At 42.4% G+C, this 21,927-nt stretch overlaps 1 protein-coding gene across 2 annotated transcripts in view; it reads right to left on the minus strand.

Annotated features, from left to right (window-relative positions):
• TBXAS1 (thromboxane A synthase 1) overlaps window positions 1–21,927 on the minus strand; it is a 133,058-nt gene that overhangs the window by 84,121 nt on the left and 27,010 nt on the right. For both annotated transcript variants that reach the window (XM_019750183.2, XM_074315295.1), the window contains exons 2-3: window positions 18,297–18,390; window positions 15,452–15,504 (exon numbers count right to left, since the gene is read on the minus strand). In XM_019750183.2, coding sequence (XP_019605742.2) covers window positions 15,452–15,504; window positions 18,297–18,390 — 147 coding nt within the window. The remainder of the gene's footprint in view (window positions 1–15,451; window positions 15,505–18,296; window positions 18,391–21,927) is intronic.

Consider the following 21,927-nt stretch of genomic DNA (forward strand, 5'->3'; position numbering starts at 1 on the left):
TTATTCCTCGCAGTTTCCATAGCACTTTGTCCATTCCTCTGTTGATCTGCATCTCACTCTATTTTATTTATTGGCAGGCTCCTTACTACTCTGTGAGTTCTTCGAGAACAAAGCCCTGTCTTATTTTTTTCTTGTGTTCCCAAGAAGCGAGAGAGCGCCTTGTACATACGCATACACGGGAGGATGGTTTTGTGTCTGCCTTATCCGTCCTTGAAGACCGTGCTCAGTTACTGGCTCTTCCTAGAAGCTTTCTCTGCCTCTACTGGCCCATGATCCTACCCAACGTGTGGCTTCTGATTGTTGGTTCAGTCGTGAGGTTTTTCTACCTGGCATTCTTGGGCAACGTGGCCCGTGTCTGTGTTTTGCTTCTAAATGAGATGCCACATTTCTTCAGGAAAAGAGACGTGAATGATACATTTTTGGAAGGGAGGGGTGGTCTCTCGCACTGCTGTCAGCTCAGTGCTATACACGGAGGGGAGGCTGAGCTATCTGTTGAGTGGATGACGTCTAGAGTGGGGGCAGCAGTGAGTTCTTTCCGACATGGGGAAAACTGTCCCCTCTGTCTTCGTGCCATTGGAAGACGCGGACACAGACCTTGAGATGAGTGTGGGAAAGGTGATAAGGGGCGGGGGTGGGGGTGTTGGCACCAAGAATTGATAGAAAGCATTGCGTTTGGAGTTAGAACTATACGACTTTCGGCCAGGCCCTTGAGTCTTAGGGTCACAATCTTTACCCCTGGTAGATTTCGCAGGTATCAGGTAGAAAAGCAGGTCCCACTACCCTTCTTTAGGGATCTTCTCGGCAACACCCAGGAATATGCTTCGTCAGTCCTGAGGTGGGTTTCTGAGTGTCGTGAATAGGGATCTAATGAGGATTCGGTTCGATTTCACACAAACCAGCCTGGAAGAGCTTCTTCATCTGTAAAGTACAGTGACCCTTCTAGTCCTGGTGAGTTATGGCTATGTCAAGCTATAGTAAAGCTTTTTCTAGAACAGAGCTATGGCTCAAGGAGGGAATTGGGCGGCCAGGGGGAAAATGATCTGAAACAAACCTGTAACGAAAAACCTTTCTACTTTATTGGATATACTCGCCTATTTAATTTATTCAGTTAATAAAACGTATTCCCTGGAGGGGGATAGGCAGAGGTAAGCTACAAACCAGTCTGCCTGTGTGAGCATGGATATATATGTATATCTCATAACAGTAAAAAAAAAAAAAAAAAAAAGTAATTAAGAGATGTATTGAAGTGTACAGAAATCCTGAAGGACACTGAAGATTCCAATTCAAGTTACTGTCCTTGGCGCAAATTGAATTCAATAGGGAATAGATAAATAAAAATAAAGAAAAACAAATTCAGAACAGATGTTAGGCAAGCAATTTTTTTCACAGTAAGAATCATAAACATGAAGAACAGCCTATAAGGGAAAGTTGTTGATGCAAACAGCATCAAACCACTAAATAAATAGTTAGATGGCACCGCGGGGACAAAAAAACACTAAAATAGTCATTTGGCTGTCCCTGAATGTTTGTGCCCACGCAGTTATGCCCAGGCATGTAGATTCTTGGGAACTGGAGGGAATGGTGTGTATATGTGTATGTGTGTGTGTGTGTGTGTGGGGGGGGTTGTCCTATTGCATAGAATACATGCAGGACATATATTTATGTGACAGTTTATGGCAAAATCTCCTCTCCCCAGATGATATGTGGACTCAGAATCTGAACTGAGTGGCTTGACAAAAGCTAGAATTGGTTCTGAAAAAGACAGTGCAGCCAAGGGAGGGACCTCATGCCACGGGAGAAATGTGTTATCCTGGGCTAGGTTTTAGAAAGCCAAGATGGGTCACTTGGGAGAAGGGAGAATTGATGGCGAAAGAATTTTAGACCCATTTGGGGAAGAAACTAGAAGCAGAGAAAAACAAAACAAAACATGAAAGCACAGATCATGGTATTTGAGAGAGAGAAGGAAGCTTCAAGACACTGGTCCTAGCCCAACCCCTGCATTTCACAGCTAGGGAAATGGAAGGCCAAAGAGGTGAGGTGACTGGGTGGGTGCCACCAGGACACATGCCCTCACCAGATCTGCCACTTAGCCAGGAGGAGGTGTGAAAGGCCAGAGGAACCCTTCCCCAGCTTTTCTGAGGACACAAGGGTGGGACTGGTGAAGGGCGCCCCACAGCTGGCCAGGGACGGGCTCCTGAAGTAGGCACTCTCTCAGGATGCCGGCTGGGAGCAGAGGAATCAGGATTCGATCCCCTGCTCCTTGTGCGGGCTGTGCTGACAGAGCGCTGAGTTCCGTTGATTCTACATCAGACCTGTGAGATGGGCAGGAGCTCGAGTTTTTTCAATGTGAGGATGATGGTGAAGTCACTAGTTCTAGTCCCAGGGCTGGGAACCGCTGAGCTAAGACCAGAACCCAGATCTGGCTCTCAATTCAGGACTCTTGCTGGCATCCTAGACCCACCCCCAGGAATTAGGCTGGGGGAGAGGGTGACCTCTTGGAAATGAGATGTGAGAAAGTAGCCCAGTAAGCACCCATACGCTTACATGGTGGAAAGTTCATGAACTTAATTGTCTGACCTCATATGACCTGAGTGACCAGCTCACGGGGCCCACCTAGCAGGTCATCAGAGCAAAACCTTCCCTTATCCCATGGATCCCAAGATGGCCTGACGTGGTAGTAAACTATCTTTGTACTTTGATGCACTAACTACTGAAACAATGGAGCACAGGTCACCGATGGGGAAAGGTCTCAGACCCCTCGACCCAAAGCCTTCATTTTAGGATGATCGACCTCCCCCCAATTCCTTTGCTTATGTCCCAGGGAAATGACACTAGTTATCAAAAACCAGCAAAACAAGACCTTCATGTTTGAGGTTTCCTTGGGGACAAATTTGTCTTGAATGATTCTTTTTGTCATTCCACAAATATTCCCTGAGGCCCTTTATGTGTTCTGGGCACCGGGAATATCAAAGCAGAGACAGAGTTCCTGTCCTTGAAGAGTTTGCATTCTAGCGGGAAACGGGACAATAAATAATGACGCATCCTATTATTGGGGTGCATGTCCTAAAGCAGGAGTATTAGAAGTGTCTGAGGAGCAACCGTCAGGGGCCATAGAATAGAGAAGTCTTTGGATTAATAAGAAGATCCCACACAGCCCTCTGACTGAACTATCATTCTCCTCTTAAAACCATTTATGTTTCCGTAGGAATTGAAGGTAATGCGGTCTTGACAAATTACTTGAGGTAGGATGCCCTGAAATTAAAGAGCTGGTGCCAGTGAGAGAAAAAAGAGAAGTATAGGCTTAGTGAACAAGAAAGCGGAAGTCAACGAGTCCCAGACCCAGAAGACTAAATTTATATGAGACAAAAAGACCACAGTGACCCAGTGGGAAAGAGGAAACTCAGAGAGGGCTGAAAGCAGACTTGAAAAGCAAACACATAAATTCTAAAGGGTTTGGCAGAGAGTGAGATAAGGGAAGAAGGGGCTCTGGAAAGGGGCTACTGGGAATTATTAAAACAAACTGAATTTATGGGGCAGTACAAGCATTTGTTGATAACAGGGCTAGTCTGGTAAAGAATGTGCTCATTGGCTTATGGTCAACAGGAAGTGGGGGCAAGATTCCTGGGGCCGTGCAGTCCAATCAGAAATGTGTGGTTCGCGTGGACCATTTGGGTTCCAGAGCACAAGAAATTTAAATTTCTTCTGGAGGTCACTGTCAAGGTGTGAAGGCAAGACATAAGGGCCACTCAGTCATGGTCAGAGGGAGCAATAAGGCATTGCTATGAAGTGTTCTCCAAATGTAAAAGGGTGCAGTCACTACAGAAAATGAGAGAGCAGTTCCTCAAAAACAATAAAGCAGTAACTGCCATATGATCCAGCAATTCCACTTCTGGATATCTACCCAAAAGAATGGAAAGTGAGGACTCGGAGAGTTGTGTACAGCCGTGTTTATAGCAGCATTATTCACCATAGCCACAAGGTAGAAACAACCCAAGTGTCCATTCAGAGACGACTCGATAAGCAAAATGTGGCATATATGGACGACAGACTATTATTCAGCCTTAAAAAGGAAGGAAATTCTGGCACATGCTCCAACATGCATGAATCCTGAGAACATTGTGCTAAGTGCCATAAGCCAGTCACACAAGGACACATACTGTATGATTCCACTTATATGAGTTACCTAGAGCCGTCAAATTCACAGAGACAGGGAGTAGAATGGTGGTTGCCAGGGGCTAGGGGAAAGACAGAATGAGGAATTACTGTTAAATGGCTACTGAGTTTCAGTTTTTCAAGATGAAAAGATTTCTGGAGCTGGGTGGGGGTGATGGTTGCACAGCAATGGGAATGTACTTAATTCCACGGGACTGTACACTTAAAAATGGTTAGGATGGTAAATTCATCGTGTGCATTTTGTATTTGTTGTGTGTATGTTGTGTGTATTTTACCATAATTTCAAAAAAGAAACTGTCCTCCAGTCAAATGTCTTTCATGCCATCCTCAACACTGGATTTGACCAGGAAGCAGGGAACCCATCAGTCCTACAGTGATGGGCCATAGAGTTCATCCTTCCGGTCATGTTGTAGAAGCATGAAGACCCATTCCATCTACTTAGATGAAATCTTTGTTGGTGTCAGTTGGGTTCTTGGGCCCTGAAAAGCAGTGCTCATTAACAAGCATGGATGAAGGAGGGTGAAACTCAAGATGCTAAGTGTTTATGCAGGGTTTGAGACAAACCACGGTCGTGGGCTCCTAGGCAAGGAGGTCAAGGAGCTGAGGCTTCTTGCCCAGGGGAGGGTCTGGGAGACCAAACTCTAGCAGAGAAGTCTAAGACTTTGGGGAAGCATTTACGAATCATGAGGCTGGAGCCTTCTGGCACGATCTAGTGGCCATGTCAATCAAGAGGCACAACCTTATAGTCTCGCAATGAGCCAGAGAAAGAACGTTAAGAGTTATAGCTAACCTTCAAAGGGAAGGGGAAGGTCCATTCAACAATTGCCTCTCTGGTGGTTAATACGCACCAACCAGGCACTGCATTAGCAATAGAGAAGGTAGAGAGGGGGATTACCTGGGGGGGCCTGGATTTCCTTCCCCGGGGGGCCCTGTTGTGGAAGGCAGTGGTCTCGATCCATACCTGAAAGCCCACCTCCCCTGCAGCCTGTGTAGTAGCCAACACTGCTGGTCGGTGTTGCAACGCATAACACCATGTCTACCTAGCATGCGGTGACAGGCCATCCATCAGACACATGCTCAGGGCAAAGGTCAGTAAATTCCTCTTTCAGCCGAGGCAAAAATAGCATGATGTGTCCACAGTGTCCTCGTAGTGGTTAATATGGGGAACCTGGAGACCATGTCAGAGAGCCAGGCCTTTGTAAGGAAGCCAATAAACTAAGAGCCTTACCCAGAGTAGGAAACGTCGTAGCGTAGGCTGCAGAATTCTTGCCATTTGGGGGCAAGATGGGAGAGAAGTTGTTAGGAGCAGGGTCTTGAGATGTGAAGAGTAATCAGGGAACTTACTTTAACAGTTAAGTTTCTGTGATCTGCCCCAGGCATGTAAGCATCATAACACCTGGCAGTGTCTTACTAGGGAATTAACTGGTGTGCACAGCCATAGAAATATTACACATAAGACTAACCAGAAATGATTGGAATTTGCAGGAAACAACCCAAACGCGAAAAGATTTAAGGGTCCTGAGGAAGACAGGAGAAGACGGTCATTTTAAAGATAAACGTTCATTATTCCAAAGTTAGTGGAATTTCAAATAATGTGTGTGATGGTCCATGACTTTTTTTAATTTACACTAGGTACCTAGGGTTAATTTGGTTTCAACATGTAGATACCTTTGCCGTTTGCCCTCTGTGAGTAACAAGATTTAAAACTGTATTTGGTTTTTTCAATCATTGAGGGTTCCAAGAACGTGTTTGGAAAAAGTCTCTCTGTTCACAGAATAGTGATCAAAGAGGAACTTGAAACTCTATGGGAACTGAGCATTAGTTGCTTCTTTAAACTTAGTAGTGATTTTTTAAAAATTATGAAATCAAAGATGGGTTGCCATTCTTTTTTGGATAGAATAGGAATGTTATATGTGCTCTCCATGAATTAGGGTTAAGAGCCCTCAAAATTGGGTAAATGTGTACAGTTTCTTAAATTCTCTGTGTAGGAGTTCTTGACTGAAGATATATGCGTAATGCCATGTGCTATCTGGACCTCCTTCCAGATGGGAGAATGCCTTGGCAAATGCCACGGTGATTCATGGCTCTGTTACATAACTCTGTTTTGCATTTGGGTTGAACAACTTGGATTTGTTGCAGGTACAATTCAATTAAATATGGAATTCATTATTTGAAAATATTAGCTAGAAATAGAGCTTTCATGCAATTTTAATTTGAGACGTTCTATTGTTTGGGAACACATCTGTGCAGAGCTGTCATTTGGGGGATAAAAGAGTTCCTCGTGCCATGTTTGATCATCACTGATGGAGAATGAGCTTCCTTCCACCTTGAGGCTGATTTACTGGTAGATTTTGGAAACACACATCCAGGAATGCAGAACTGACAACCTGTGGCTGACTTCCCAGCCTCCGAGACCCTCCACTGTTCCCAGCCGGGTGCTCACCTCCCAGCCTGTCCCCAGAAGTGGAATAACCCCTAGCATCCTCAACCTCGGTCTGTTCCAGCCAGGATGGACCCTTTGTTCCCAGTTGATAACGGATTGAGTCTGGTTTCTGTCGGGTCTGCTTTCTGAGGCCTGGGCTTTGCGTCATGCTCAGTCTCAGGACTCCGTGTCTGCACGTGATTTGTCCGCAAGGCTCTTCTTATGCTCCTGCCAGACTCTCTCCTCAGAGCCCAGAACATTTCATAGTTGGGCCCTGATGTCCACTGGCAGGTCTTGATTCCTGCTCTTCTCAACAGCTGACTCCTGTCCAGCCAACACCTCTGTGGGCAGCTTTCTCCTGGGCTGTCCATGATGGCCAGTGTTTACTAGAATAAGGAGTTATCAATGTCTTACCCTTTAAATGCTGTGCTTTGCTCATCAGCTGGAACCTACTCTGTCAGCACCCATCCCTAGCCCACCCCAGTGAATGGGGCTATTTCCAGTTTCTAGGCCTTCTCCTCCTGCTGTCCCGTCCCCTGGAAATAAGCAATCCACTGGTCACATCGAGCTGAGATAGGATCTCCACACGAATTACTTAAACCTTTACACTCAATGCAAAAATCTTAAAGATGTTTCTAATTGTCAACTAATATATTTTGGTTAGCTTTTTAGCTTGAAAGTTTCTGGGTTAAGGCAGGGAAATCATTTTAATAATGCTTGAACTTGTGGTTTTAAAGAAAATGGACGGTGCTGTTGAGCAACAAGTGCTAGTCTGGGTCCACAGTGAGGTACGGAGACCCCGTCTCTGGGGGAACAGTGTTTCAGCTTAGATTAGATGTCAGCTGCCAATAGTGGGCTTTTTCTGATTTTTATCAGAGGTTTCTCAGAATCTTAAACCACAGTGGGACAAAGTGAGGCTTATAAAAATTTTTGAGGGTAGACTATTGAGGTTGAGTCATTAGTTTGTATCTGTATGGAACTGGAAAGGACTTCAGATGTCATCTGGTCCTTTGCTTTTCAAATTGCTCATCTTGACTCGCTAGTGGTTATGAAACTAATTTAATGGGTTGTGACCAGCTTGTATTTGTTTTTTTGTTTTGTTTTGTTTGTTTTTTAATGAGATAATAGAATAGAATAGAATAGATCACAGTGGATCTTATATAGTAAATAAAATACTGTTTTGTAAAACTTATTTCAGGTGTGTGTGTGTGTGTGTGTGTGTGTGTGTGTGTGTGTATTGGATCACAATATAAAATATATTATTTATAGAGGAGTATAATTAAAGTGTCAAAGTCACCGATCTGGTCCAAATCCCCACATTTTACGTCTGAGAAAACTGAGGCTCTGAGGTGGGGAAGTGATTGGCCTACATCCATTGAGCTAACAAGTGGCAGATAGAGAGTTAGAGCTGGAGTTTGAAGCCCAGTTTCCTATGGGAAGTTGGCAGGCTCTATTTGATGTTGTTCTACCCAAACAAGAGGAATTCATACAGGCTCTTGATCTTTAGGTGTGTGGATCACAAAGACGTGGACAGCAGTTGTCATTAAAATATGCAGCAACCACCACTGATAGGTTGTCATAGAATGAGGATGGCGGGGTGGGGTAGAAGTGGTGTGAGATGGAGGGGAAGAGGTCAGAAGTCTAGAAAAACGGGTAAACTTCAGAAGGGTCTTTGCATGAAGACTAGGAAGAAAAGTGGTTTTAAACCAGGAGGAAGAACGGAAGCTTTGTGGTAATCCACCGTGGGGTATAATAAGAGACCTTGATGGGAGCAGGTAAGGTGAAGAGTGTATTAAAGGTTCATTCAAAAAAAGCAGGACTCTACTAGAATTCTTTTGTCCCTTTTTGGTTGAAGTTGCCTATTTGAGGACGGTTGTTCCTTTGATACTTCTAGCTATTGGGCTATGCATTTGAAATGGTGATAATTGTCAGGTGTCTTCCTGCTGACAACGTTCTTTCTATTCTTAATAAAGGCCACCTAAAAAATCAGCCCGCTATGTCAGGGTATTCACTTTGATAAAATAATGTGCTCCTAAAATGCAATAACAGTTTAATAAAGTCATTTAAAAATGTGCCTTTATAGGCCATGTGTTAGTGATGGATCTATTTTGGCCAGTGAGAATATTAATATTTAACTCACTAAATGACTCTCAATAATTAGGGCATACAGACCGTCAAGTTTCGTATTAATTTTGGTTCCAGATTCACATTACTTGAAACTGGTGATTCTAAGCTTTGCTTTCAACACGTTGATGAAAGACTCAACTTTTACCAAGTTGGCAGACCCAAATGTTGTCCCCAATCTGGCCTCATCGAAATGTTAGGATAATTTAGGATTTCTGTGCAGAATTCCACAGTTTCAAGGATACTGTGTTCTCTTCATGATCATAGTATGTTTTCATTGTCATCAATTCCTCTTCAAACTGAGTTGCATGTTTAGGCCAAATACTTAGTAAATGAGCCTCATTCTGAGGCACGCACTCCAAATCAGCAACAGAAACTTCAAGTTCAAGGGCTGTGCATCAGTGTGTGTGAGGCTCTTCTGCCACTGTGGCTTTAATTCCACCTAAGAATCCTGCCATTCTTAGACATCTATGATTCTGTCATGCTCAGTCCAGTTTAGAAATGAGAACAATCTCCCCCTATCAGCTGTCCAGTGTGAGTCTGAATGCTTGAGTTTTCTTGCACAGATCAGTAATAGTTTTCATCCCACCCCATCCTCTGCCACATTTTCAAGTCCAGGCATCTTGTGTCTTCTAAGTCAAAGAACAATCACATAACACAGGGATACAACAGGCTGAGTCTTTCAGGGCCCTTTAATTCCCAGAGTTTTTGATCTGTGGATGTAGGCCAGCAAATCTCCCACACGTGGATGACATAGCCAACTGACTTCATCCAAGTGGACCATCTCTACGCTGCTCTTTAGCCTCATCTAAATAGTACATAAGAATGGTGATGGTGAAGGCTGCTTACAGAAGTTTTCACACTTCAGTCACTTTGAGAGCACACACTTACCTAACGGCTGGCACAGTGGAATCTGTGCTTCAAACAATGTTGAAATGTTGAAATGTCCTTATTGTTTTCATTGCTGATGCCACATGCTTTTCCATATGTATCCCAAAGTGCTCAAATACCTCATTTATGGTGACAAGTTGCTATTTGTTGATGCATGCTAGCTAATTAAATAAAAACCAGTGCTAAAACCCTCCCAAGTTGGAGGCATGTGGGACCTGTCTACCTCCTGTGGGCATGAACCTTGCTTCTAAGTGCCAGGTCCTTTATACTGAAGACGTATTTGTTTGCTAAATTGATTTTTTCAGCGCAGGTATCCCAGGTTCCCTGGGAGGTAGATTGCTTCAGATTCTGATACTTGCAGAGATATTCTTAGAACAGTCTACTGCTGCTGGGTACAAGATGCTACATGCATGATATTCAGACAGGGTATTCACTGAGGTACTGGCATGTCGTTAGGCAGAGGAATGGAGCAGAGGTGTCAGAAACACATATAGGAACTAATAAATGATAAAAGTGATATTTCATATCAGTTGGAAAATGATGAATTCCCAGATTGAATACCACCACCTGGAAAAAAGAAGAACGGATCTCTACTCCCACCGTTACCCTCAAATAAATTCCTAATGTATCAAACATCTAAAATTTTTAGATGAAATAAAAAAAATCACAAAACTGCAAGTTGAAAAAAAAATCCTCAGTGGAGAAAGCCCTTCTGAGTAAGACACAAAATGTAGACACTATTAAAATTAATTAAATTCAACAACACAAAAACATGTTTTCTGATTGGAAAAACTACAAAAACAAAGTCAAAAGATAAAAAGGAGAAAATATTTGCAACATATATTAAATATAAAGACAATTTTCCTTAATATATAAAGAACTCCTGCAAATCAAGTAGGGAAAGCTCAATAGCCCAATGGAAAAGTAACAGAATTCTTCAGAAAACAGAAAACAATGGATTTTAAACATATGAAAAGATGCTCAAACTCGCTCATAATTAGAGAAATGCAAATGAAAACTACCATCAAATGGTAAAGATTGAAAATTGTAACCACATATTTAATGGCAATTATATAAGAGAACCAGAGGTTCTCATACACGTGTTTATGGAAGTATAAATTGATATAACCCATAAAGAGAGCAATTTAGTAATAGTTATCAAAATAAAAATGTAGGTAGTCCTTGAACTAATAATTTCATTTCTACAAATTTATCCTATATAGTTGCACAAGACAGCAATAATGTATACACCATAATATTCACTACAGTATTGTTTATAAAAGTGAAAGGTGTTCATCAGTTGAGAACATGTTTTAAAAGTTAGGATTCATCCATACAGTGGAATACTTAAAAAACAGAAGAGCATTTGACAAGACTGAATGTCTTGATATGGGACAATTTTCCAATGATCATAAATGAACAAAGTAAAGCAAATATCAGATATGATCCATTTGAGAATTAAGAAATTGAGATCAGAGGTTGTTCTGAGAAGGAGTAGTTAGAGGTCCAAGGTGGGAGTCCGTTTTCCTTCCTTCTGTGTACTCATTGGTACTTTATGAATTATGTACAATGTGCATATTTACCTACTTACAGCTTAATGTTTTGGCGAGAGCATATGAGATCAGTCAACAAATCTGGCTTGATGAAGGGATCCAGGAATCAAGTACCACTAATCAAGTGGAGGGGCGTAGGTGAGGGACATCAGGAAGCATGAAAGTCAAATTCAACAAAAGGGAGATAAGTTCATACTGGAAATCATGTCTAAAGTGATGTGAGAGCAAGAAGAAATGGAGATGGTGCTAAATAGAAGAGTAACTGCAGAGCCATCACTTAAAAAGACAGATGAGAGAGACAAAAGGCTCTGGATAGAAGCCTTTCGAGGCACAAATGAGCTGAACTTAGGGTGCTGTGTCAGTATTTATAATTAATTAATAGTAATGGCATAATAAAGGCTTGTCATCCACTGGATTACCAGGTCAGTTACGAATTGGAGGGGGCATCATCTTGACCCTGTTTATATTCAATCACAAATGCGTGATGATTATGTTGATACTGTTCTTTCAGGGCTTGGGAAGGAATATAAATCCAACTTAGGGCTCATTCTCAGACTGAAGGAGGTAGCCAGTACACATTAACTGACTGAAGGTTACCTAAAGTGATAAAGCCTTCCTTTCTTCATATTACTGTGTTTCCCCGAAAATAAGACCTAGCCGGACCATCAGCTCTAATGCGTTTTTTGGAGCAAAAATTAATATAAGACTCATTCTTAATATAATATGGGACCTGGTCTTATTTTAATATAAGACCTGATAGAATTAATATAATACGATATGATATGATATGATATAATATAATGTAATGTAATACCGGGTCTTATATTAATTTTTGCTCCAAAAGACACATTAGAGCTGATGATCTGGCTAGGTCTTATTTTCTGGGAAACACAGTGTGTTGCCGAGGGTACTATGTGCAATTCAAAAGAGTTCTAATCAAGTATTACAAATAAAAACTGTATAGGTGTGCATACCAGTACCTTCACTTTACATTCAAGTTCAAAAATGACAGGGACGATGTGTGTAGTTTTATCTGCACACAGCCTGGCAAAGTAGGCTACATAATTAGACATTTGGTAAAGACATTTCATCATTGGTGGTGGTGGTGGTGGTGGTGATGGTGGTGATAATAAACACTGATGTTGTCACCCCTTCAAAGCCGAAGGCTTCTCCAGCAATAGCTGCCCCCATGGCAGTGACTGGGAGGGAAAATGGGCAAGGAACCAATTTCCAGTTTGGGGACCCAAACTCAGACTGAATTGCTATGATGGCAACTGATAATAAGCATAGCTGACCACCATATTTGGCTTTCAGGTCCTTATTTCTCCCAACACACTGTTCTGTCCTGTCATTTAAGACACAATGTACCTCTGTATGGAAGTAACAGTGTGGCATTTTACTTGTCAAATGGTAAATCAATCTATTTCAGTTTTTAAGAGAAACACTCTGGGATTGATAATACTTTTCTAAAAAGTAGTCTAAAAATTAATATAATTTAAACCAAATTATTTCCTAAGGGAAGGGTCTTTTGTTGAATGGGAATTCTTGACATTCCCAGTCAGTGACACCATTTTGCTTAAATTTAAACAGTAACAGAATAATTTTTAAGTCTGGAAAGGACCTTAAATATAGGCTAGTTCAGCCCTTTCATTTTAAAACATGAACATACTGAGTGTCATCATGATTACAGAGCTCAAACAGTACTTTGAGCTCCCCACCACCATATTCACACGAAATCCAAGGAGTGGACACATTTAAAAAGTCAGCATTTTACGGCTCATCTTTTTTTCTAGAGCAGAAAAAATTGATAGCTCTGTATGAAGAAATTATGTCATCACCTTTCTTCCTTTTTCCTTTCCTTTTTGTGGGAACAAAAAGTGGAGAGAATACTGCAATTTCTATCTCTACAACCTCATTTAAAATCATTCTCTTTGATTTAAGTTTTCTTGAAATGAAAAGGATAAATTGTGCTAACTTAGTTAAAGTTGGAGAAAAAGTTGATTGGACATCCTGTTGTCAAGGAAACCAATTCTCTCTCTCTCTCTCTCTCTCTCTCTCTCTCTCTCTCTCTCTGACACACACACACACACACACACACACACACACACACACACACGCTCCATGCCCCCACCAGTTAATACAATGCCCTTTAAACTCCTCATCTGAAATTTTAAAATTACTTTAAAATATCCAAGGGCTCTACTCTGAAAATCTGTACAAGAAATATTCAAGAGAAGTGATTCCTAGAATTCAAACTCAAGGAGTCCTTTTTCTAATTCTGGGGAAGCTACCATCATTATGAGTGCTGTCTCAGAAATGTACGGGACAGTCTCCAAGGTCAGCGTCAAGTGAACTGCAGAATGAGACTATTGGAAAGAGAAAGCTGGAATGAGAACTTTTACAAAACAGTAGAACAACACAAGAGAAAGAGAAAGGTAAAGTTCAATCCCTTGAGTTTTTATTGTGTACCTGATATGCTTAAAGTAAGAAGATATGCACTAAAAAGAGAGAGGAGGAAGGAAAGGAAGGAAGGAAGGAAGGAAGGAAGGAAGGAAGGAAGGAAGGAAGGAAGGAAGGAAAGAAAGAAGGAGAAGAAAAGAGAGAGAAAGAAAGAAAAAGGGAAGGAAAGGAGAAGAAAAGAGAGAGAAAGAAAGAAAGAAAAAGGGAAGGAAGGAAGGAAGAAAGAAAGAGGAGGGGAGGGGAAGGGAAGAAAGTGAAGACAAAGCTAAAAGCGATCTTAGACAGTGAGGTAGCGTTGCTTGTTATTGAAAGATATGCACCATCTCCCTGCCCTTCTAGCAGAAGAATATACCCCCCTGCTCCATCAGTGTCGGGCTTGGCCACGTGACTTCCTGCCCTGACTTTGGGTTTAGCCATATAACTTGGTTTGGTCAATAGGATGTTAGCCGACATGATGCAGCAGAAACTTGAAATGTTCTTGTGCTGTTTGCCTTCATCATGAGAACAGACTGCCCCAACCTACCTGCTGTTCCAAGGAGGCTGAGAGATATATGGAGCAGAGCTACCCCACCTGAGGCCAGCGTAGATGAGCCATCTCCCCAGCTGACCTCCAGATGCACCGGGAAGCCCAGCTGAGCTTCCCAGCCAAGGGTGGCTTAGATCAGTCAATCCCAGCCAACCCTCAGACACATCATAATTTGTTGTTTAAGTCACTGCATTTTAGAGTAGTTTGTTATACAGCAATAACAAACTAATATGGAGAACATCTAGTATGACATCTTAATTGATTATTTTTGTAGAGTCACATAGCAAACTAAAGAGAGGTTAGAAGAACTTGGCCAAAACTGTAGGTCTCCTGGGTAGGGCTATTTCCACAAAGGGTACAAGTCAGTCCCTTTCAACAATCATCACTGGAAAAACCATGCTATGATTGAAGTCACTGGCCCCCATCGGGCTGTACTTTAGGAACACCACAGAACTTGACTGCACCTAAAAAAATTTTCACCGACCTGGAGGTCTGGAAGAGAGCTACTAAAAAATCACTCAGTGGCTGAGGAGAAGCCATGTGAAAACAGATCGAAATGATTAGGACATGTTGAGAATCAATATGATACAAGTCTGTGAAATCTTGAGTAGGGTGAATCGTCTGGACTTGGGTTTCTTCACCAGATTCTGGAATTTTATTTGTTTTAAAAAAGTGGGCAGAGAGCGTACTCTGAAGCATAAAAGGGAAAAATAAAGGGAAAATCTGTATTACATGACGTGGCTGAGAACTAGAGTGACCGTATATCCCAGTATATCCAGGACAGTCTTAGTTTCCACTTTTGTCCTGGGGTAATTATTAATAGCACCCCGTTTCACTTTGAAAAGTGTACTGGATTGATGATATTGTCATAGAGCTGACTGTACATTTTGCCCATAGAGTTGAACAGAATAGGTCCAAGTAGGGTTTAGGTAAGTTCCTGGGGAAAGACCTGTCATGGGTCATCAAGGCAAATTAGACCAAGGCTTGGAGGGCCACCGTGTCCCATGCAGCACACACGTGTGTACCCTTTGTGGTGAGAGATAGTGAGGAAACCCATGGCCTAACCCAGCTGGTCAGGGTCTTAGGGGCTGGGACGTGGTGCTGTTTCAGGGTACCACGGTGTCCCCTTGGGCAACCCTGGGGTCCTTTCTAGGCGGCCTCCTTCTGTCCTTCCAGGCACTCTCTTTGTGAATCCTCAGAAGATAGAAACACATGCAACATTCCCATCTCGCCATTCCTTCCACATCATTTCAACACACACAATTCAAAATACATGGTAGAAGAACAGAGTTTCTCTCTTACCCACACAGAGGTCCGTATCGCTTTCTGAGCTCCATTTGGCTTTCCCAGAAACCCTGCAGAAAATACAGCACTACAGTAAGAATATAATTAAGCAAAATTTCAAGTATTCAAACTTATTCAGAAGAAAGTTTGGAACAGTGAGAACACAATTACATAAACAATAAAAAAAAAAAAGAATTGAAGTGATATTGCTTTCAAGTACTTTGGAGTATTAGAATAAACTAACAGCTTTAAAAAATATAGATTGCCATGGAAAAGTCTCAGTCAGCTCTGCTTTAATGGACAGGACAGATTATCTGTACTCCAACTAAGTGTGTATAATTGCTGCTAAAATGTTTGAAAACGGTTTGCTTTCTCAACTATGTTAACATTCCCCTCTGCAATTTGATTTATATTATTATTATTTTTGGCAAAGCCTCTTTTCACAGCCTCTTTATGTGTAAACGTCGGCTAAATCTATCCAAATTATCACAAATTCCAAATTATCATGATCCAAGTTAAATTTTAACTAAAATCAACATACTCAGAACCTAAGAACCTTAGAGCAACTTTATATAGGACAAAACACTAGGCACAATTTGTAGTGGGAAAGGAGTGTGCCTGAAGATATACATGGGGCAGAGGGTCAGAAAATGCTAGACTCCCTGTGTTGTGGGGATGGAGTATGTGTACAGATACATAGAGGGATTGTAGGGGGGAAGGGGTGGAAATTGCTAGATCCATTGTCTTGTGAGACTGAAGTGTACATGAAAATGCACACCGGTTGGGATGGAGGTGGGGTAATGGAAAGTGCTAGTCTTGTGTTGTGGGAATGGAGTATACAGGCAGGTACAGAAGGGGTGGATGAGTGTAGAGTTGGGGGAGCAGAAGATATGGATGTCCTTGATGGACATATATCCCATTCTCATTAAATCTACTTTCACAGCTTAAGCTTGCCATCTATCAAGGCAAACTTATATGAACATAAAAATAGTCACTGAAATGACTATGTTCTGGAAAGAACTTGGCAGGGTTTGTACATACGAGGATGGCGAACTGAAAAGGAGCATATGTGGAAACCATCCAGAGGCAGGAGAAGTGCAGTGTTCTCCTCACATCGACAGTTAGACTGTGTTCCTCAAAATGTTAATATATCAAAAATTAATTACTCAACGGAACGCAACTGATCGTTTCTCCCCAGAAATACGTGAAATTTATTTACTTTAATTTCATCTCTGGTTTGTTGTTCTATTTTGACACTTAGAAATTTCTTCACACTTGCTTCAAGGGTTTCACAGGAAGCCTAGATAAGATAACTGTGGGTTTAAAGTTGTGAACTAGCCACCCCAGAGACAGAGCTGAGAGAAGAAAGTGTTTTTAAAACGCTAGGAAGAAAGAAACAACAGCAATAAAGACTGAAAAGGGGGGCTGGACAGAGAAAGGGACAGAAAGGAATAGAGAAGCAACTGAGGAGGTGGAGAAGAAAGGACAGAAATAACTAACGATTTTCTATCTGGTACCATGGGCCAGCCTTTCCGGGGCAGGGGTGGGGGAAATCCTAGATCTTCATGGGACGTTATCGGGATTGGCCCCAATTTAGTCCTTCCTGCCTTTGTTTGGCTTAGTGGCTCTAAACATGCTGGATCTGTTGGCTCCTGATGTTGGGTCTGGTGACAGCACCCCATGAGTTAGCAGAATAAATCATCTGGCTTCTGAGAACACCCAATGTGAGAGGTAAAAATAGCCTGAGAAGATAGAGTCCTGGGCTGTATCTACAAATGCCTGTTGGACATTTGCTCTTTGCACGTCACTCTCACAAATCAAACGCATCTCCCTGAACCAGCTTCTTCCCTCCGGACCTTTTACTTCTGTCAACTCATGGCCATTCTCCCTGTTACCCAGGCTCCAAAGTTTAGAGGCACATTCGATTCATCTTGCCTTGAACTCTCTACACCTAATTAATCACGAAAGGTGCTTCTCTTTTTATTCTCCTCACCACCCCGCCAGGTCTTCACCACTTCACACTTAGACTTCAGTAGCAGCGGGATTCTACAGACCTAACCCCTAAATTCTCTCCCTCATAGAGTAATCTTCCACTTCGCCGACACGCTCCTTCTCATAAATGATAGTACACGAATAGTTCTTCATTTGCCTTTCTAGACTGTGAAGCATCTGGTCGGTCTCTCTCTCTCTCTCTCTCTCTCTCTCTCTCTCTCTCTCTCTCTCTCTCTCTCCTCTCTCTCCTCTCTCTCCTGTCTCTTTCTCAGCTGCATTCCTTGTGTTCCCCATTCTTTGGCTTCCCGTCACTCCAGGCTGCTTACCAAGCTATGTGCTGGTTCTCATGTAGGTGCAGTCACACACATTGTCACCCACACCTGATTTGTGTATCCTTGTCTTTGTGTCTATGGCTCCTACAGGACCCCTTTCTCCAGGAAGTCCTCCAGGATGATTCTAGCCCTGACAAATCTCCCTCTCCTCTGAAGGACAACCACCCAATCTAGTGCTAGGATAATATCCCATCTGGTGTTGTCCACCATTATTTGACGTGTGCCCCTGAGGGCGGAAGTAACTTCTAATTCTTCTGCATTCCAGGGCCTGGCACATTTAGACAATCAATAAATGGGTTTTTTAGGTGAATGGATGATTGAATGGATGACAGGATTCAATCTATATTGAGGAGTGATAAGTGATGGATCATTGTCATCACATAAGAATTCACTCAAGTAGAGGAAAGCTTGTTGCATGATGCCTTCACATACAGACCACCCCAGGTGTAGGTGACTGAGATGGGAGCAATGCCTCTTGGGTACAACTGCCCTGGGCTCAGCATATCTCATGCTGGAAGGCAATGGAGGACAGCCCTTACCTGGCGGAAAAAGGTCAAGTTTCCAATAAAAGGTGAAGGCTTGGGATGTCTGATGCCCAACTTCTCCAGTCTTGAAAATGCGGACGTGGAGTACCTGAGGGGAAGAGCAAGTTTTCAAAACAGAGAAACTGAAGTTTGCCTCACGCTTTTGGCCTTATAAGGACACTGAATTATTGAGTTCTCCAGAGGTAAAGGTAGAAGACGATTCCAGTTGACAATGTCTCAGGACTGGTGAGGTAGAGGCCGATGGATGAGAGAACTCAGTAAATTCCTCCTGATGGAGCAACAGACTAGAGACCAAGGCATCCTCAAATCTCACCGTTAGAAGGCACCTTCGAGATGATGTTGTCCAAATGCCCCTTCCCCACCTACAATGTCCATCAATAAATTGTTTTTCAAAACACACGTCTGCACCAGTTCAGCTCCTTTGCCTCAAAGCCTGCCATGAACAATTGTCTCAGAAACCCAGGGGGAAAAATAACAACGGCAAAAAATAAGCTCCCTGTGCTGATTTGTGTATTTTCTTGGCCAAAATTGACCGCTGCACGTCATTTGTCCCTCGTCACATTCCATAGTCTAATAAAGGGAAAAAAAAATAGGGAGGGAACACACCATGGAGACAAGACCTCATCACCAACCGCTTAAAACCTCTTTCTGTCTTTGTTTTCCCGGCCTAAAACCATATGGGAAGCATATTTTCTTAACCAAAAATCAGGAAATGTGGCCCGACAGATTTCGGTGCCACTTTCCAGGAGAAAGCGGCAGTCTGAGAAGTGCAGTGTGGCTGTCAAAACATTGGAATTACTAGGGTATTTCAACAGTTTATGGGAACAGAGGGATAACACAGTGAAAGTCAGAACTGGCTTAGAAAAACCTGGACATATGGCTGCAATCCCTAATCAGGCAGCTAATTAGGTCAAAAGTTCAGTTAGTTCAGAAAAATTAATGAGTCAAACTGGGTTTTTAGCATCATGCAGAGATCAGCCAAATCTTAATTTAGGAGCAAGAAAAAAAATACAAAGTGTATTAATACAGCCGGGCTTCATAGCAATACGGGAAGTTTAGAAAAAAGAACCACTGCTGTAAGAATCACTCACTTATCATTAGAAAGATGAGAGGTTTGCTATAGTCTTTGACCTTCCCCTTTTCCACCTGCAGCCCCATAAGGAGCAGTTAAAATAAGGACTTTTCATCGCGTACTCAGCAATGGGTCTGCTTGTAAAGTGGCCACAGAGTGAACCACGCCGGGGCAGGAAGGGAAGGACCTTTCTGCTCCCAGCTCTCATGACTGCAGTTTCCACCGTATGGCTGCATAATCAGATTTGAATGAATCCCCAGGACATCACATTTAAGTCCATATTCAAGTGTAATTACAAACCATACTCAAGAGCCACGTGCGAATTATATGGATTAGTCATGCCCACATTCCTCTTCATTAGCGTGTGTACCACAGGTTGACAGCACAGGGTGTAAAAGTTACTCTTTCAAGTAGACTCTGATATTTTAACTAACTCCCCTCACACCTAAGAGAAAAGACCAAAGGAGACTTTACCAGTGCACTTAACACTTCCCTCAACATCTCAGATCTGGTTTCTAGGTTCATTTCTTCATTCGTTTTTGTGAACTATTTTCTAAATGTAATCTCTAATGGGTAGAAAGAAATATGTCATCTTAGGCCACGTAATTACATCTTAATTTTGTAATTAGATGTCTTGATTGTCTAATTAAAGGACAAGAAGTCTGCACCTAATTACACATGCTAATTGTTATGCAAGCCCATGCCCTAATTATGTAACTCCACTTACAAAAAATACTGCTTGTGTGTCCCTGCACAAAATTCAGACATTTTCAAACATATGGCACCAACAGAGAATGTTCTGGACACAACCATAACTTTCACTTTGCAGCCTAGACTCAAGTATAGAACTCGGGTGTCTTCAGCTAGGAATTGCTCACATGTTGCCATCAGTAACTACAATCCTTGCACCAAAACCAGCAGGGAGAGATCACTGCCATGAGACTTTGGGGCAAAATTGCAAAGTGGGTTTCATTTGTCTTGCTCTCACTTCCTTCTCTGCACACTTGTTTCATATACTCTGAGCCCAGGATCGCCGCTGTCTCTCTCAACAGGCTCTTAACCCCAAGGCCATGGACCCCAGGAGTTAGGGGTTGAATTATGTCACTCCAAACAAGATAAGTTGAAGTCCTGACCCCCAGTACCTCACAATATGACCTTATTTGGACATAGGGTGGTTGCAAATGTAATTAGTTAAGATGAAGTCATGCTGCAGTAGAATGGGCCCCTCATCCGTCTGTTATGACTGGTATCCTTCTAAGAAAACAGTCGCATGAAGACATGGAGACACAGGAGAACGCCAGATGATGGCAAAGGTAGAGACTGGAGTGATAGAGCTGCAGGCCAGGGAAAAAAGATCCGCAAACCACTAGAAGCTGGGAAGAGGCAAGGAAGGGTGTCCCCTCCTGGTTACAGAGGCTCTGTAGACACCTTGGTTTCTAGAGACTGGAGCTAGAGACTTCCAGTTTCCAGAACTGTGAGACAACACATTCTGGTATTTTAAGCCCAGTGTTTGGTACTTTGTTATGGAAGCCCTAGGAAACTGATAGACCAGGAATCCCCAGGAATGAGTTTTAAAGAGTCAATGAAAAAAGTTTGGAAAAAAATATTTCTTCTGGTAGTTCAAAAATTGTCATTGTGAGAGAAATTTGCTATTTTTTAATGTCAGAATGTGCCATCAGGGGCGGCTGGATGGCTCAGTTGGTTAGAGCGCGAGCTCTCAACGACCAGGTTGCCAGTTCGATTCCCGCATGGGATGATGGGCTGTGCCCCCTGCAACTAAAGATTGAAAAACAGCGACTGGACTTGGAGCTGATGGGTCCTGGAGAAACACACCGTTCCCTAGTATTCCCCAATAAAATTTTTTTTAAAAAAGTGCCATCAATTCCTGTGCCATCAAAAAAGTACAGGTGGCCGAGAATGCTACTGTGCAAAGCAGGCAATATGCAACCATCATGCAGCCACCATCTTGTCATATTTAGAATAGCTTCCCCTTGACGGGAATTAATATAAATGTCTGATACAATTAAGAATATGGACATCTATTATTGTTTGCGTTAAGGATACTTAAGTTGGAAAATGGCCACAGAAAGTATATGTAGTAGCTTCAGATAGCATTCTTTGGTTTTACTTTGACAACAAATGCAGTCATTTATTGCTACAGGACACAAATCCTGCAGTGCCAGGGATGTACCTTACACTGTCCATTCTCAAAATAAGTTGCACCATGTGGATCATTTTCAAATAAGATTTGATTTTTAAAGCCTAGACATTCCCCCAACATTTCATTTTCCCCGAGGCAAAGCCCTTGATGCACTCAGCAAGAGTGGCCAGTCTGTTGTTCAGCCACTGAAGCCACTTGCGATAAATTGGGAGATATTTTGATGAATCATGTATTAAAGAGATGGTCAAGCTGATTGAGGTTTGGAGCAAAAGAAGAAAACAGTGAAATGAGGGCCTGCCTTTCAAGATTTCCCTCACTGCATATTTTAAGCAGTCATAGAGGAGCTGGTTTTTCTCTAGTGTGCTTCTGGAAACTGGTTCATTCATTGTGTC

This window comes from Rhinolophus sinicus, linkage group LG11 (assembly GCF_036562045.2).
Source record: "Rhinolophus sinicus isolate RSC01 linkage group LG11, ASM3656204v1, whole genome shotgun sequence".
NCBI lineage: Eukaryota > Metazoa > Chordata > Mammalia > Chiroptera > Rhinolophidae > Rhinolophus > Rhinolophus sinicus.